This window comes from Trachemys scripta, chromosome 11 (genome assembly GCF_013100865.1).
Source record: "Trachemys scripta elegans isolate TJP31775 chromosome 11, CAS_Tse_1.0, whole genome shotgun sequence".
Taxonomy (NCBI): domain Eukaryota; kingdom Metazoa; phylum Chordata; order Testudines; family Emydidae; genus Trachemys; species Trachemys scripta.
This window is the reverse complement of record NC_048308.1, coordinates 27,185,068-27,202,734: the sequence shown is the minus strand read 5'-3', so window position 1 is coordinate 27,202,734 and position 17,667 is coordinate 27,185,068. Positions and strand designations below refer to the sequence as shown.

Below are 17,667 nucleotides of genomic sequence, written 5' to 3'. Positions count from 1 at the left end.
AAGTAAGAGATTAAAGTCCAAGACCTCCATGGTAGCATTCTCTGAAATGCTTCCAGTTCCACATGCAAAGCCAGTTAGACAGGCAGAACCACAGGGTTTCAGTGCATGGATGAGATGAAAGTGTAGGGAGGACAGATTTAGGTTTAAAATAAACTGGGGAACCTTTTAGATGGGCTCCACCTAAACCAAAACAGAACCAGATTACGACCTTTTTAATTTTACTTGCCGGCAAACTAGAGGCTAGGGGAAAGCCAAACAGGTGTGGAGGAGCACATGGTTTGGACAGAGACATCCATGGGAAGGATACATTAACCAGGATTATCTGTATCTTAGTAAAGAGGAGAAGATAGAAGTTGATAAAATACAGGTAGGAACTGAAGAGAAACAGTCAAATGAAAAAGAGCCACCATTCGATTATGTTACATGATGGCAGACAACTAAAAAGTGACAAATTTTAGAAGTGCTTGTATACAAAGGCTAGAAGTCTAAATACTAAGATGGACGAATTTGAGTACCTGGTATTAAATGAGGATATCAATATAATAGGCATCACAGAAACTTGGTGGAATGACCATCAATGGGACATGGTAATACTAGGATACAAAATATATAGGAAGGACTGAATAGGTTGTGCTGGTGGGAGAGTGGCACTATATGTGCTAAAGCATAGCATCAAATACAGTAAAAATCTTAAATGAATCAAACCGTACCATAGAATCTCTATGGATAGAAATTCCAAGTTATATGAGTACAGTAGGAGGAATATTATACCTGCCACCTAACCAGAATGGGGATGGTGATTGTGAAACACTCAGGGAGATTAGAGGGTCTATAAAAATGGAAAACTCAGTAATAATGGGGGATTTCAACTATCCCCAGATTGACTGAGTATATGTCACCTCAGGACAGGATTCAGAAATAAAGTTTCTAGACACCATTAATGACTGCTTCTTGGAGCAACTAGTCTTGGAACCCACAAGTGGCAATTCTTGATTTAGTCCTAAGGGGAGAACAGGATCTGGTCCAAGAGGTAAATATAGCTGAACCACCCAGTAATAGCAACCATAATATAATTAAATTAAACATCCTTGTGGGGAGGAAATACCAAAGAAGTCCATCACAGTAGCATTTAACTTCAGAAAGAGGAACTACAGAAAAATGAGGAAACTACCGTGTATACTCATTCATAAGCCAAATTTTTTTAGTAAAAAAGGGAAGCATCAAAGAAGGGGGTCGGCTTATGAACGGATATAGAGAGGGGGAGAGGTGGGACACACACATCCCCCAACAGAGGGAGCAAGGAGAGGCAACAGAGACAGAAGGGAAGAGGTAGGGCCAGAGTCTCTCCTCTTCTGGCCACGCTGCTCTCCCCCCAGCCTCCGAAGCAGCTGCAGCTCTGGGGCTGGCAAGCTGCGGCTGCACCGCCCGGCCTGCCGGAGCAGCTCTGGCTGGGCCAGAGACATCCTCCCCTGGCCCACTAAAGGTACGGTGGGAAGGGGAGAGTGTGGGGGTCCCGGGCTAGAGGTGGGGCGGGCAGGGGTTACACGGGGAGGGGTCATGTGGGGAGGTCCTGGGTTAAGGGTGGAGTCATGTTGGGGGTGGTGACAGGGGTTATTCCCCTGACCCCCAGCTTCTCCCCCCAAAAAAATTTCCCCACCAGTTGCTGTCCTGGCCCGTCAGGGTAAGCCACTGGTGGGCCGGGACATTTTGTTTACTTAGGTTTACCTCCATGCCTGCGGACGCTCGAGGTAAACAAACCATCTCGGCCCACCAGCGGCTTATCCTGATGGCCCGGGAGCCAAAGTTTGCCGACCCCTGAATTATAGGGTCGGCTTATGAATGGGTCATAGAAATTTGCCATTTTTACTTATCCATCTTGGGGGGGGGGGCAGTTTATAAACGAACCGTCTTATGATCGAGTATATACGGTAGTTAAATGGAAATTAAAAGGAACAGACGCAAGAGTGAAATGCCTACAAGCTGCAGGGAATCTTTTTAAAAACACCATAATAGAGGCTCAGATTAAAGGTATATCCCACATTAAAAAGAATAGTAAGAGGACAAAAAAAATGCCACCATAGCTAAACAACAGAGTAAAATAAGCAGTTAGAGGCAAAAAGGAATCATTTAAAAATGGGAAGTCAAATTCTACTCAGGAAAATAGAAAGGAGCATGAACTCTGGAAAATCAAGTGTAAAAGTATAATTAAGGAGGCCAAGAAAAGATTTGAAGAGCAACTAGCAAAAGACTCAAATATAGGAACAAACAAATTTCTAAGTATATCAGAAGCAGGAAGCATGCCAAACTATCAGTGGGGCCACTGATGTGCTAAAGGAGTACTGAAGGAAGACAAGGCCATTATGGTGAAGCTAAATGAATTCTTTGCATCGGTCTTCACTGCAGAGGATGTGAGAGATTCCCACATCTGAGCCACACTATTTAGGTGACATATCTGAGGAACTGTCCCATACACAGATGTCAATAAGGGAAGTTTTGGACCAAAATGATTACCTAAATAGTAATAAGTCACCAGGACCAAATGGTATTCACCCAAGAGTTCTGAAGGAACTCAAATATGAAATTGCAGAACTGCTAACTGTGATATCAGCTTCAGTACCAGGTGACTGGTGATTTGATGCCAATTTTTAAAAAAGGCTCCAGAGGTGATCCTGGCAATTACAGGCCGATAAACCTAACTTCAGTACCAGGTAAATTGGTTTAAAATTATAGTAAAGAACAGAATTATCAGACACAGATGAACACGATTTGTTGGGGAAGAGTAAACACAGCTTTTGTAAGGGGAAATCATGCATTACCAATTTATTAGAGTTCTTTGAGGAGATCAACAAACATTTGGACAAGGGTGAGCCAATGGATATATCGTACTGGCACTTTCAGAAAGCCTTCAATAAGGTCCCTTACTGAAGGTTCTTAAGCAGCCATAGGATAAGAGGAAAGTGCCCTCATAGATCAGTAATTGGATAAAGACAGGAAACAAAGGGTAGGAATAAACAGTCAGTTTTCAGAAGAGAGAGATAAATAGCGGTGTCCCCTAGAGATCTGTACTGGGACCAGTGCTGTTCAACATATTCATAAATGATCTGGAAAAAGGAGTCAGTGAGATGGCAAAGTTTGCGGAGGATACAAAATTACTTAAGATAGGCAAGTCCAAAGTGACTGCAAAGAGTTACAAAGGGATTTCACAAAACTGGGCAACTGGGCAAAAAATGGCAGATGAATTTCAATGTTGATAAATGCAAAGTAATGCATATTGGAAAACATAATCCCAACTTTACATAAAAAATGATGGGGTCTAAATTAGCTATTTCCACTCAAGAAAGAGATCTTGGAATCATTGTGGCTAGTTCTCTGAAAACATCTACTCCATGTGCAGCAGCAGTCAAAAAAGCTATCAGAATATTAGAAACCATTAGGAAAGAAATAGATAATAAGACAGTAAATATCGTAATACCACTATATAAATCCATGGTATGCCCACACCTTGAATATTGCATGCAGTTCTGGTCAGCCCATCTCAAAAAAAGATAGATTAGAAATGGAAAAGGTACAGAGTAGGGCAACACAAATGATTAAGGGTATGCAACAGCTTCTGTATGAGGAGAAATTAAAAAGACTGGGGCTATTTGGCTTGGAAAAGAGATGACTAAGGGGGAGATATGATAGTGGTCCTCTCTGATGGACCGCAACCTTGCTGTGGTGGAGAGGCTTGCGTGGGCTAAAGATCCTCAGAGCTATATCATCTGGAGCGTTTATACTCCTGGTAGGGTTCCCCCTTGGCAAGCAGGTCTGAGGTGAAGCTCCAGACTAACCATGGTCCAAACTTCAAAAGACCCAACAGTGGAGCAGGCACATATAGAGGACCTTATAGTACTCTGCGGCTGTGAAGAAGGATGAGGGCTGCAGCAGGAAGGAGGCCCCTGGTTGTCTTGGATCCCTTGCCACTGGGTCAGGGTTTTCCTCCTGTCGCGTTTTGTGTTGTCACCACCTGTGCACCAGTTTCCCCATGTTAAAAGATTTCACGCACAGGCCTCTGCTCAAGGGTTCACACCCGCACCAAGTCCTGCGGCGATGGGGAAGACAGGAGCAGTGATCTCTGGGAGTCTTTAGTCACAAATCTGCACGCAGGAGGCAGCCGTGTGATGGTCATTTTGTGCTTGGTTTGTGCATTTTGACAGCAGTGGCTGTGACTGAGCAGGCCTTTTCATGGGGAGGGGCTAGAAAAGGTGCCCCAAACATAGGCTGTGTCTCACTTTTCTGACTGGAAGCCTATATCCAATGGGATCACTCAACTCCGCCATCAAAACAAAAGATATAAAAATGAATTTTGCCACCTGGAATGTCCGCACCCTTATGGACTTTTAGCACAGTGAATGCCCCAAAAGAACTGACAAGACTCAACATTGACATTACAGCTCTTAGTGAGACCCACTATGGGCCGATGAAGGCTAATTAAAGAGGATGGAGGTGGCTACACCTTCTTTTGGAAAGGACAGACACTCAAAGAGAGACACATTCACGGGATTGGATTTGCCATCAAAAATAAGATCGCCAGTCAGCTTTTGGAGTTTCCCCGTGAGGATCAACGAGCGTCTCATGACTCTTTGGCTCAAGTTTTGCAACAACCAATATACCACGGTCATCAGCGCATACACCCCAACACTCGATGATGAGGAAGACAATAAGGAGCAGTTTTATAGAACTCTTGATGCAGTCCTCACAACCACACCTAAGGCAGCCAAACTCATCCTCATGGGAGATTTCAGTGCCAGAGTCAGATGGGATTCCCAACTCTGGAGAGGCACAGTAGGCAAAGAAGGGGTGGGAAATGTAAACCCCAATGTTATTCTCCTCCTCAGCAAATGTGTGAAGCATGACCTGCTCATAACAAATACCATCTTCAGGCAGAATAATAAATTTAAGACCATCTGGAAACATCCTCAGTCCAAACACTGGCACTTTCCTGACTATGTTATAGTCAGAGCCCGAGACTATACCAACATCTGTATAACACGAAGTCTGAGAGGTACCGATCACTGTTAGACAGACCATTGATTAGTAAGATAAGTCATGTACCTGCAGCTCGCTCCACCACACTGCAAACACCCAAAGACTAAGCGAAAATGGTATAATATCATAAGAACATAAGAAAGGCCGTACCGGGTCAGACCAAAGGGCCATCTAGCTCAGTATCCTGTCTACCGAGAGTGGCCAATGCCAGGTGCCCCAGAGGGAGTGAACTTAACAGGCAATGATCAAGTGATCTTTCTCCTGCCATCTATCTCCACCCTCTGACAGACAGAGGCTAGGGACACCATTCCTTACCCGTCCTGGCTAATAGCCATTAATGGACTTAACCACCATGAATTTATCCAGTTCTCTTTTAAACTCGGTTATAGTCCTAGCCTTCACAACCTCCTCAGGTAAGGAGTTCCACAAGTTGACTGTGCGCTGCGTGAAGAACTTCCTTTTATTTGTTTTAAACCTGCTGCCTATTAATTTCATTTGGTGACCCCTAGTTCTTGTATTATGGGAATAAGTAAATAACTTTTCCTTATCCACTTTCTCCACATCACTCATGATTTTATATACCTCTATCATATCCCCCCTTAGTCTCCTCTTTTCCAAGCTGAAGAGTCCTAGCCTCTTTAATCTCTCCTCATATGGGACCCGTTCCAAACCCTTAATCATTTTAGTTGCCCTTTTCTGAACCTTTTCTAGTGCCAGTATATCTTTTTTGAGATGAGGAGAACACATTTGTACGCAGTATTCGAGATGTGGGCGTACCATCGATTTATATAAGGGCAATAATATATTCTCAGTCTTATTCTCTATCCCCTTTTTAATGATTCCTAACATCCTGTTTGCTTTTTTGACCGCCTCTGCACACTGCGTGGACATTTTCAGAGAACTATCCATGATGACTCCAAGATCTTTTTCCTGACTTGTTGTAGCTAAATTAGCCCCCATCATATTGTATGTATAGTTGGGGTTATTTTTTCCAATGTGCATTACTTTTACATTTATCAAAGCACTTCAAGACCAAGCCAGCTGCGAGATGTTCCAGCAACATCCATCAGAAACTCTCTAAGCCTGCCTGACAACATCATTGACATTCAAGAGCACTGGGATCAACTTAAAAACACCATTCACAATGCATGTGCTGAAACCAAAGGATATTCCACTCATCGGCACCAAGACTTGTTTGACGAAAACAATGAGGAAATCCTAGCATTAATTCAACAGAAAAGAAATGCATTTTGTAACTGGCAAATTGATTCCTCTAACAAATGAAAACATGAGGCCTATCACCTGCTTAAAGACAAAGTCCAAAGGCGGCTACATGACATCAAAAATAAGTGGTGGCAAGAGAAGGCCTCTGAGATACAGGGTTTAGTAGACCAGGATGACATGAGAAGCTTCTTTCAAGCAACCAAAGCTATATATGGGATAAGCACCGAAGGCCCAATCCCTTACAGTCTCAGGATGGCTCCACCCTCCTCAGGTACAATGCATCCATTAAACAACTCTGGAAGGAGCACTTTGAGAGTCTACTAAACCACGAATCCACAGTCTCTGAAAACACCATCGAGTTTATTCCTCAACTCTCAGCAATGGAACACCTTGCTGATCCCCCATCTTTTGAGGAAGACCAGCATGCCATCACATAGAATAAAAAAAAAAAATCACAAGACACCAGACTCAGACAGCATCCCAGCTGAGGTTTTTAAAGCTGGTGGAACAATGCTCCAGCACAAACTTTGCCAGCTCCTCAGCAAAATCTGGACCTGCAAAGACCTGACTTTAAGAACACCAACATTGTTACATTAAAGAAAGGGGACAAATCTTTGTGTGGGAACAACAGAGGTATTGCTCTCCTCTTCATCACAGGGAAGATTCTTGCCCGGATCCTATTAAATAGCTTCCTCCCCCTTGCTGAGGAACTCCTCCCCAAATCACAATGTGGCTTCAGGCCATCCTGCGGCACAACCAACACGATCTTTGTGGCACGACAGATTCAGGAGAAGTGCAGAGAGCAACACCAGGAACTGTTCATGACATTCATCGATCTAACCAAGGCCTTTGACTCTATCAATTGTGATGCCCTCTGGAAGGTGCTATGTAGGTTTGGCTGTCCACAGAAATTCATTTCCATCATCAGACTACTCCATGATGGGATGACTGCCGGCATTTTGTGCAACGGCTCAGAGACTGAACCATTCATCATTCACACCAGTGTCAAGCAGGGCTGTGTCATTGCTCCAACATTCTTCTCCATTTACCTTGCCGTGATCCTGATTCTCATTCGCAACTGCCTTCCTGACGGAATTGGAATTGAGTATCATATGGATGGCCAACTCTTCAATCTTCGACATCTCCAAACAAAATCTAAGATCATGAGAATTGGTATCACTGACCTTAGGTATGCAGAGGACTGTGTCATTCTTGCACATACAGAGGCCGGCCTGCAAAGCACCCTAAATCTTCTTGCAGATGCCTATCACAGCCTAGGTCTCTCTCTCAACATCGGAAAAAACAAGGTACTTTACCAGCCATCACCTGCACAAACTACTCTTAGTACTTCACAAATCACCATCAGCAGAGAACCCCTGGAAAATGTGGACCATTTACCATATCTTGGCAGCCACCTCTCCCAAACAGCCAAAACTGACAGAGAAATTGCATGGATCCGCTGTGCCAGCACATCCTTTGGAAGACTACTCAAACGAGTCTTCAATGACAGAGATCTGCAAAGAGGCACCAAGATCTTGGTTTACAAGGCGGTTATCATCCCCACCCTTCTCGATGGGTGTGAGACCTGGGTAACCTACAGACAACATCTCAAGCGCGTGGAGTGGTTCCAGCAGCGCTGCCTCAGAAGGATTCTCAGGATCAGCTGGGAAGACCAATGCACTAATATCAGTGTTCTCTCTGCAGCCATCAGCAGCAGCATAAAATATCATGAAATATCAACTTTGCTGGCTGTGTACGTATGCCTGGCACTCGCCTCCCGAAGCAAGTACTCTTCTCTCAGTTAAGTCAGGGAAGAAGGCCACACGGAGGGCAGCAGAAGCATTTCAAAGACAAACTGAAAGTACATCTTAAAAAGGGAGGCATCAGTCCAACAAACTGGCAGGACTTGGTGTGGAACAGAACACAGCAGTGCCACACCATACACCAACCCACAGCTCACTTTGAGAAGAACAGACATGCTCAGAAATGATAAAGGAGGAAAGAAAGGGCACAACTGTACAGCCAACAACTATGTCTCCTCCAAGATTATACCTGTCACTTCTGTGGGAAAATCTGCAGAGCAAGAATTGGGCTCCTCAGCCACTTAAAAACTCACCAACGAACCCCCCTTGGCAGACATCCTCCTTGTATCGAGGGATAGCCAAAGAAGGAGAAGGAGGATGATAGTGGTCTATAAAATCAGGAATGGTGTGGAGAAAGTGCATTAAGAAGTGTTATTTACATCTTCACAGGACACAAGAACCCTGGGTCATCCATTAATAGGCAGCTGGTTTAAAACAAACATAAGGAAATATTTCTTCACATAATGCAGTCAACCCATGGAACTCATTGCCAGGGAATATTGTGAAGGCCAAAACTATAACTGGATTAAAAAAAGATTTAGATAAATTCACAGAGGATAAATCAATCAGTGGCTATCAGCCAAGATGATCAGGGATGCAACCCGAGGCTCCAGGTGTCCCTTAGCCTCTGACTGCCAGATATTGAGACTGGACAACGGGGGAATGGATTACTTGATTGCCCTGTTCTGATCATTTCCTTTGAAGCACCTGGCATTAGTCATTGTCAGAAGATGGGATACTGGGCTAGATGGACCATGAGTCTGACTCAATATGGCCATTCTTATGTTCTTTTTGACTGGACTCCTGAAGTCCTGGAATATTCAGGCAGTGAAACAGTGTGTGGCACCAATTAGGATTTTAAGATGAATGGATTGTGCTAACATTCTAATACATGGTACAGAGATTAGACACAAAACTCCCACTGATAATAGGATTTTGGAATCAAATTCATGACCTATAGTGTAAATTTTATCCCAGGGATTCTGTTGCTGTAGACTCAAGGCACATTATAAACACAAGAGTGGGAACACTATTGAGAGATTCATAATAAAACATAGCAATAGCACCTTCAGTTTATGACTAGCCAATTCTTTGAACATTTTAAACAATGATTTCTAAAAACTGCAAAATATAATGGGCTTCCAGATGTGAGGTTCTGGCTTTAAACTGATATGATTTGAAATCTGTCATTTTAAGGTATTAATAAAACCATAAAACCAAGCTTGTCTAAAATGTAAACCACTTTACAATGGCGTTAGATTTTATACAAATATCTTTAAAATCTATTTTATAATACATTTTTACTACCTTTATTTTTAGGGTTTTTTTCAGCCAAAAAATGAAAACACGGGTTTTAACTCACAAATACAAAAGCCTTAGCTCATAAAGCCTGTGGCACCTTTCAAGAGACTGGCTACTAACAATCAAGAAACTATTTGAAATAGAAGAGGGGGAAAAAAACTGTCTATCTGAAATGTTGACTTGCTGGTAAACACTTATTTTTTCTGATCACAGCCATACTTTAAAGTTTTCAATTATTGTCTTTGATGAGGGGGGAAAAAAAAGAGTTTTCCATCTGAAATGTTGGCAGTTCTGTAAAGACTGGTTCCTTTTTGAACCACTTTACATAGGTTTAAGCTGAGACAACCAATATGCTGAAAACCGCCACAAGCTTTAAGAGGCTACAGGGTTGTTCTATGTTTTGTAAAAAGCTATGGTAATTTAATATTTGCATAAAAGAAACTGAAGATGGAATAAAAGGGAAAAACAAAACTATGAAATACATTTTAAAATCACAGCGGGAAAAAAACGTATGGGACTTCACAGGTACATCTTTTATGCACAACAAAGCAAGGGTTCTAATCTGCCTAGAGACAACTCATCTCAATAAAGGACACATTATATTGACCAATTATACATTCAGTACGTCTCTTACTCCATAACAAAGGGGATGCATGATAGGAAGAAGAAATTTCCTAGGGTAACTTCATTATGGAACTCAGCAGAGGAGCAGAGAAGGGGGGTCTATCAGGCCAAAGTTTCCTCCTTTAAAAATATAAATAAATTAAAAAAGCACTATGATGGAAGAGGGCATGATTGCACATGCACTTGCACAAACAGAGTACAGAAAAGCCCTGACGTAAGGGTGGCTGAGGATGGGGGCCTCCAGCATCATTACTGGTACCAGGATCAGGAACACTAGAAATGGTCTTAAATAATTATTACTTTTGTCAAAAAATGCTGATTCATCAAAACCTAAGCTTTTCACTGGAACACACCAGTTTTGACAAAACTTTTGTCAGGAAAGGTTTCTCAGGTCCAGGATGAAATTTCTGGTCATATTGAGAAAGAGACAGAGACCCATCCCAGAAGAGTCAATAGCCTAGAGGTCAGGGCACTCACCTGGGATGTGGGAGAACAGCATCCCAAGTGAGTGTCCTGATGACCTGGCTATTGTGGATTGGGTCTCTCTCTCTCTCTCTCGTTTTCACAAAACACTTTGAAAAGTTGCTGTTTCACCCTGACGTGGAATGGGAACATTTCTGAAATCTTGAAAAGTGATGTGGGACAGGAAAGCCATATCCTGCTCTGCTCTAAAAAGCACTTCCCCTCCAACCCAAAGCTTCTTGGGCTGAGAAGGGGAAGGAGAGGGTAGAGACTCCACATTCTCCCATCACATACAGTGCACTCGGCAGCTTAGCTACACCAGTGTATCAGGGAGAATATGCTCTGCCGGACATAGACTTGTCACAATGCACTCCTTCCCCAGGGCAGCGGGGAGACCAGGAAGGAGACTGTGTAACAATCTCCCTCTGGGCTTCTCAACAATGCTGTGCTCCTTGCTTGAGGCTTGATTTTAACATTACAGTCTAGCCCTTAATAAATGCAGTAACACTGAACAAGATACTACACCTTCCAGGTGCTATAAATACCAACTCTTCAGCTGGTGTCTCAAATTAAATTTTTGACACGCTTTAGTACTTACATCCTTACATTCCTCTTTTTGCTATTTTATATATTTTTGGAATCAATAATTAAGTTACTCTTATTGAAAAATTTTGCATATTTTTTTGTTCATAAGAGAAAAAATACTGCACATTTACTATCTGTATATTCTATGATTCTGGTCAGTTGATTGTAAATGTACATACAAACATTTGTGCAATAATTTTTATGTGTTACTGAAATATAAAAATCATAAATACAAGAACCTGTTTAAAATACAATATTTTACATGAATTACTCATATCTATTGTATAGGCATTTCAATTTCTGTATGAAAAGTTATAGCAAGATATGCATTATCTAAGAATCATTCCTTCATTACATGATTTTCTTCAAGTTCTTACACTGGACTAAGTGAAAACATGAGTCTTTTCCTGGACATGTATAGAAGAGAGAAATATTAATGGGAGCTATGTGTGTACATCAAATGGAGGAATTAGACATATATTTTGGCTCCTTGATTCTCAGGCCACTGAGCACTGCTATAGTCCAGTGAGCAATGCAGAGCAGTTCTGGAGCTGCTCTAACTTGCACCTGCTGCAACTACTTTTAAGGGATCACCAGAATGCAAGACTGATCTGACCACATCCCCTTTTTCTTAGTGTTAATAGAGCCAAAGAACTTTCCCACTGGATTGAAAATAACATGATAGAAATCTCAAACAAGACTTCTTAAGACCTTTAATTTTTTCTAGTCTTAAATAGGCAATATTTTTTCATTAAAAAAAAAAGAATATAGAAGGATTTGACTTTTGAGAAGGAGATGCAGAAAGAACTCTAACTATGCTCTCCCACACATACATATATACGCACATTCATTTTTAAGATAGATATACATGTCATAAAATGATCACAAAATGATTTCTTACCTGGGGATATTATATAGAAGAAGTCTTTAAACTCATCCATCCAGACCTCTGCTAGTCTCCTGTTGTTCTTGTTGATTACATGACCAGTGCCACCAGGAAAAGTATAAGGGGTTGCCTTACGGAACACGTGTCCAACATGAGAGCATGTTACAATCTCCAGGGAGCCTCCACACTGCCAAATCTGAAATTAGGCAAAATATTTAAAAACTGTGTATAAAAAGTATCCTGCAAAAATTCTGTTGCAAGAAGCAGCCAGCTCTAAGAAAACGTTTCCTTACTTTATACACTTCTGGGATGAAAAAACAGATTTACACATCAATTTTTAATGTAATTATATAGCATGAGTCAAATTTCACTAATAATAAAGTAGGTGCAAGACCATAGACTTCAGTCATCTTGTGCAAGCTTACCTGACTGGTAGACTTAGCCCTCTCACTTTAGACACACACACTTTTTCTAGCACCTACACTATAAATGGTGTAATTATGCTATGCACTAATATTCAATTCAGGATATCAGTTGTTCTTTTCTTTTTAATGATTTTGAGTTTCCAAGAATTTCAATCCACAATTCATAACGTTTTATAACAATAGAAAAGAACTTTGGTAATTTTTGCTGGCATTGTGCTTTTTGGCTATTTAGAAGATGGTACAATGGTCCTTGATTGTAATATTATAGGTATAGATATACATACGCACAGTCACCATGGTCATCATCCTGCTACATACATGACGCACTAGGCCAAAATGTATGCTCTTTGGCTCCAAAACCAGTCCCCTATCTGTGGTGTGATAGGCAACTCTGCTACCTTAGACTATTAAGAAGAAACCTATACACACAAAAGAAAATCTGATCATCTCCATGCAGTGGAAAGTACTGGTTTACTTACAGTCCTGGAGCCAAATTCCACATTCAGTTACATCAATGTAATTCCCCTTATTTCAGTGGGATTGAACTAGTATAACTGAGGGCAAATTTTGGCCCTAGGCTTTTAATATTCCATCTGACCTGCAGACTTAATTACATTGAACAACAGTGAATTCTCATAAAACAAGATCCACCTGCAGGACCAATGTAATTTTAAGGTTCCAGGACTATACATTATATGCTCTCACCTATAATCTCTCTGTTCCTCCCCAGTCCCCATGCTGGAGACATGGGAAGAGAATAAATTCTTCCTGTCTGTCTGTCTGTCTCCTTCTGCTTCCCAGCAATGTCTCTGGAGCTGCCAATGAGCCAAAATTAGGGCATCAGCTCTCAATGACTCATGTATGTTCCTATTTAAAATATTAACTTTTTAATATTGGAATCTAATAACCCAATCTTTGATTCTGTGCTGTAGATCTCAATGAGAACAGTCCAACGAATCAGATTTTCCCCTCTCTACTTCTTGTCTTTTTTGGCTACTGAGTAGTAAAAAAGCACTGAAAAAATTCAGAAGTCTTTAACATCTCTTTCTGGGGACTCATAATTCACTCCTACGTTTCAGCATCCAATAGCCCTGTAATTTGGTAAAATAATTCCACTCGGGTCACAGACCTCGCCTACCAATTTTGAAGCTGTTATTCCTGTGTGGATTTCACAGAAGCATGGAGTATGGGGAATGAAGGACAAGGATATATCACATTTACAACAGAAACTAATTTGCAACCTAAAGTATGTAGTGCTACTGCCGCTGCATAATCTAGATTGACGATTCCAGAAATTAAGCAAATTTCGTAGTGTCACCATTCCAATATAGAAGTGTCACTCTATCTACTAATTACCTCTGAATAAATCTGTAATGTGGTTACTACAATTATACTTTTCAGTTTTTCACCTCACAATGTACTTAAACATATCCCTCAGAACTACACCCTTCTCTATATTACCTATATTATGTTGTTTCTTTGGGGCTCATACTTAATTGACATTGATCCCCTTTTTTGCTGTAAGCAAAGAGTAGCAGCCGCATCCAGCCCATCCACCTTCTATGTCCCTACGTGCACTACTTTGGCTTTCCGCCTCACCTGACAGTATAGTTTATGAAGTCAATTTACAGCACTTCCTGATAATACAAAAAAAAAAAATACAAAAACTTTCTGGCATCTTTGACAAAAGAACGGTTACATTTTTGTAATTAGGACTCCTTTAAATAGGCATAACATTTAAGAATAAACTGTACGAATAGAAATGTTGCTGCCATAGTAACAATGTAGCTCTTATTTAATACGGCTAAACCCTTTTCTATAATTCCATTAGTATGCTAAGTAATGTATTCTGGTGGGATTAGCAATGACAACAACAAAACATTCTTGCGTTTAACATCTTGTGTTTTATATTCAGTGACAATTAGTCAGTATAGATGAAACTTCAAGTTGACATACTACAGAACAGTTGCTAACTTTTTTTAAAAAGGGAATGCATGAGAAAATTTAAATATACATTACTGTATATATTTACAAACCACCACCAAAACAATATATTTCATGTATTTCAACATTATGCCTCTCATTAAGCACCAACACTAAAATACTTCTCTAGTATCAGATTTTCCATTCCTCCCCCCGCTGATTATACTGTCTACCAGGAAATTCCCAAAATATTTGTTTTAAATTTATATTCCTAACTTTTTATTGCTCCTGATACAACCTCCTCTGCCGTAAACTTGTCACAGGACTACAGAGGTGTCTAGATTCCATTGTGAAGAACAGCATTTTAACCTTTCAGTCTTTTTTTTTTTGTAAACTGCTTTTAAGCATTCATGGGGAAATTGACTTCTATTAAAAATATTTAAGCTATATGGAATTTGTGTAGACATGACCAAAATTGGGGTGACAAGCAACCTGTTCATATTTTGTTTTGATCACGGGCTAGTCTTATAATTACACATGAACACACCTTTGGATTGGAAACAAGTATGGTACAGTATTCATGTGCAATTATGACTAGCAAGTGAACTCCGCTTCACACTGCAGTAGTTTTATTTCTTTCAGTTATATTTTGCTGACTGGCTACAACTCCTTTTGTTTAACTTACTGTATAGCAGGCCTTTAATTCAATTTTTGTCTGGGAGTGCTGGAATTTGTGCTCTTCAGCTTCTTTCAAGTGAAGGCATGTACAAATGTAATGGGAGAGAGTCTATTCTTGAGTTTTTTGTTTTTATCAATCCTATTAATGTCCTGCCTCCATTACTGTAGTATCTAAGTGCCACACAATCTTTTAAAGTATATTTATCCCCCCCAACATCTTAGTGAGGTAGGGAGGTACTACTATCCCAGTACCTTTTATACCGAGAACTGTTAGCAGTGAGAATTGATTGGATTGATAAGTTAAGACGTAAATTCATTTATGCATGTCTGAATATTTTTGGTGACATCATAGCAGAATTTTCAGAAGCCTTCATGATCCATCACTAATTTTGAACACTCTGCAGCAACCTTTTACTGATCTGCCACACACCATCCATCCACTTGCTGCTCATCCCCTACTATGAAGGCCCTTCACCATTCCTTCCATAACAACTTCCTCAAGGTTATTTCCATCTCTATGCCTAATGTGACCAAATTTCATAAGTTTGTATCTATTGATTTCCGACATCAGGGTTTGCTTCTCTCGAACAATATTTCTAATATAGGCATTCATCCTTTTTTTCCCCCCATGAAAGAGATATGCAAGAGTCTTCACCAATATGTTTCAAATGATTCAGTTTTCTTCTTGTCAGCAGCATTAACTTCCCACTATGCACATCCATAAATTACTATGGAAAAAAAGTTAGCCTTTTCATCAGTCACACCTTTGTACATTTTGAGATGTCACCGTTTTTCCACACTTTAAGGGAGGTTAGCCCAAGTGGTCTTCTGATTTCTTTGGAACTGCCGCCTTGGTTTATAAATATGATCCCAGATAATTAAATTCACACCTCTACAGCTTGTCCATTAATTGTAATGTCTGCTTGCATCCTGCTTTTGTTAGTCATGGTTTGAAATGGCAAGATGCTATAAACAGTACAGTTTGAGGCTAGGAGGGGAGTCAAGCCCAAAATCAAGAGTCCTCAACTGAGACATCTCTGCTACTCATGTCAGACAGCTTTATCCAAAGAACATCTAAGCCAAACTCACCTGCGTGCTAGGGTAAGAAGTGACCTTTCAGATGTTTAAAGATAATCACAAACACCATGAACTGTACTGGGAAGCAAATAAGAATCCAATGCAAAACTGTCTATTGTTGTATTCTCATTGCTGCCTCACCTCCTCTTGAGAGGCAGGCAGCTGGATTCCACACTGTCTGAAGTCTCTTGTGGTCTACAATATACCCTATAGTGTTTCATCCTGAAGGTGACAAAGGTGTGAACAGTGACAATGCCCATATTTGGAATGACTGCAGTTACAGATGATAGACATTTTGGGCCAGGGCTGCTAAATGAGAAAAGCATGGAACCAAAGCATCCCAGAATGCACACCAATTTGATAAAAGATGTGCACACCTTGCTGATAAATGGAGATCCTGACTCATACCACCTCTTCATATTTTCTCCTTCCACAAAGCATCATTTCTGTCTTGTCAATATCAATTCAGAGCAAGTTCACTTACATTCAGGTCCCGGTGTTTGGTTGCTGGTGTGTATATTGCAGTCTATGGATACCCATAAGTGAAATATCTCCTACACCCACTTGTCCTTTATAGCATAAATTACTCTGATCTATTTAAAGCAAGTCACATGATTTGTTCCATTTTTAAAAAACCCCTATAGTTGCTTAGAACAGCAGTGATACTATTGGTCTTTGTGTTGACTATTGCACTGCAGGTAGAATATCCAGGTCTGACAGTATAATTATAGTTTAGGCTGCTATAGAATTCTCCAACAGTTACCATGGATACTTAAACTTGACAGTTTAATAAAAATTCAGTGCATATTTGATGTCTGGTAGATCACACTGGGGCAAGCAAGGCACAGTCAGTTTCTTACTGCCAAATACCCATCTGTTGATACAGCTGCTTTACGAATTAACCATTCTAATTACCAACCTTTTAGAATAAAATCATATGATTGCATACAACGGAATGTATTAGAAACAACACTTCTGAATTGTCAGTGAGAGCCTCATTCTTGAAGTCACAACTCTACTGCATGCTTAACTTCTCTTTTCATGGTGAAAAATGCATTTTTATAGCACAACCCATAACTTTATGAGTTTATAATTAATTCTATTTTTTATGTTTTAGGTTAAGATTTTAACAGATCTGGATGGTGAAGACATATTTTACATGCATCAGTAATCTGTTTCACAGGATTTTAGAAAGGGAAACTGATACTTATTCTTACTTGAACATGCTTACATGTATTGATGGTTCAATTAGATCATTCATCAATCATAGTTTACATGCAGGCATTGAAATAACGGTACAAAAAGACATGTTTTCCATCACATGAAAATGACTATAATTAACACAAGAAACAGCTGCCTTGATAAGGAAATATGTAGAAAATGTATTTGAAAATAGCCATGAATAATAATTACTATATGCTATAATAATGAAATTAGCTATTTCAATGCCCTTGTGATACTTGCAGCTAACTTTTCACAAAAATGAATCTGAGGATGCAGTATAGATAGTGGTGCATACATTTACATTCAGAATAAATGGAGCTTAAGTGCACAAACCTTACTGCATGCCCAAAGGAAAGAGCATAAATAA

The 17,667-nt window shown here is 40.3% G+C and overlaps 1 protein-coding gene across 2 annotated transcripts in view; it reads right to left on the bottom strand.

Annotated features, from left to right (window-relative positions):
• GALNT13 (polypeptide N-acetylgalactosaminyltransferase 13) overlaps positions 1-17,667 on the bottom strand; it is a 342,638-nt gene that overhangs the window by 119,265 nt on the left and 205,706 nt on the right. For both annotated transcript variants that reach the window (XM_034785889.1, XM_034785888.1), the window contains one exon: positions 11,989-12,169. In XM_034785889.1, coding sequence (XP_034641780.1) covers positions 11,989-12,169 — 181 coding nt within the window. The remainder of the gene's footprint in view (positions 1-11,988; positions 12,170-17,667) is intronic.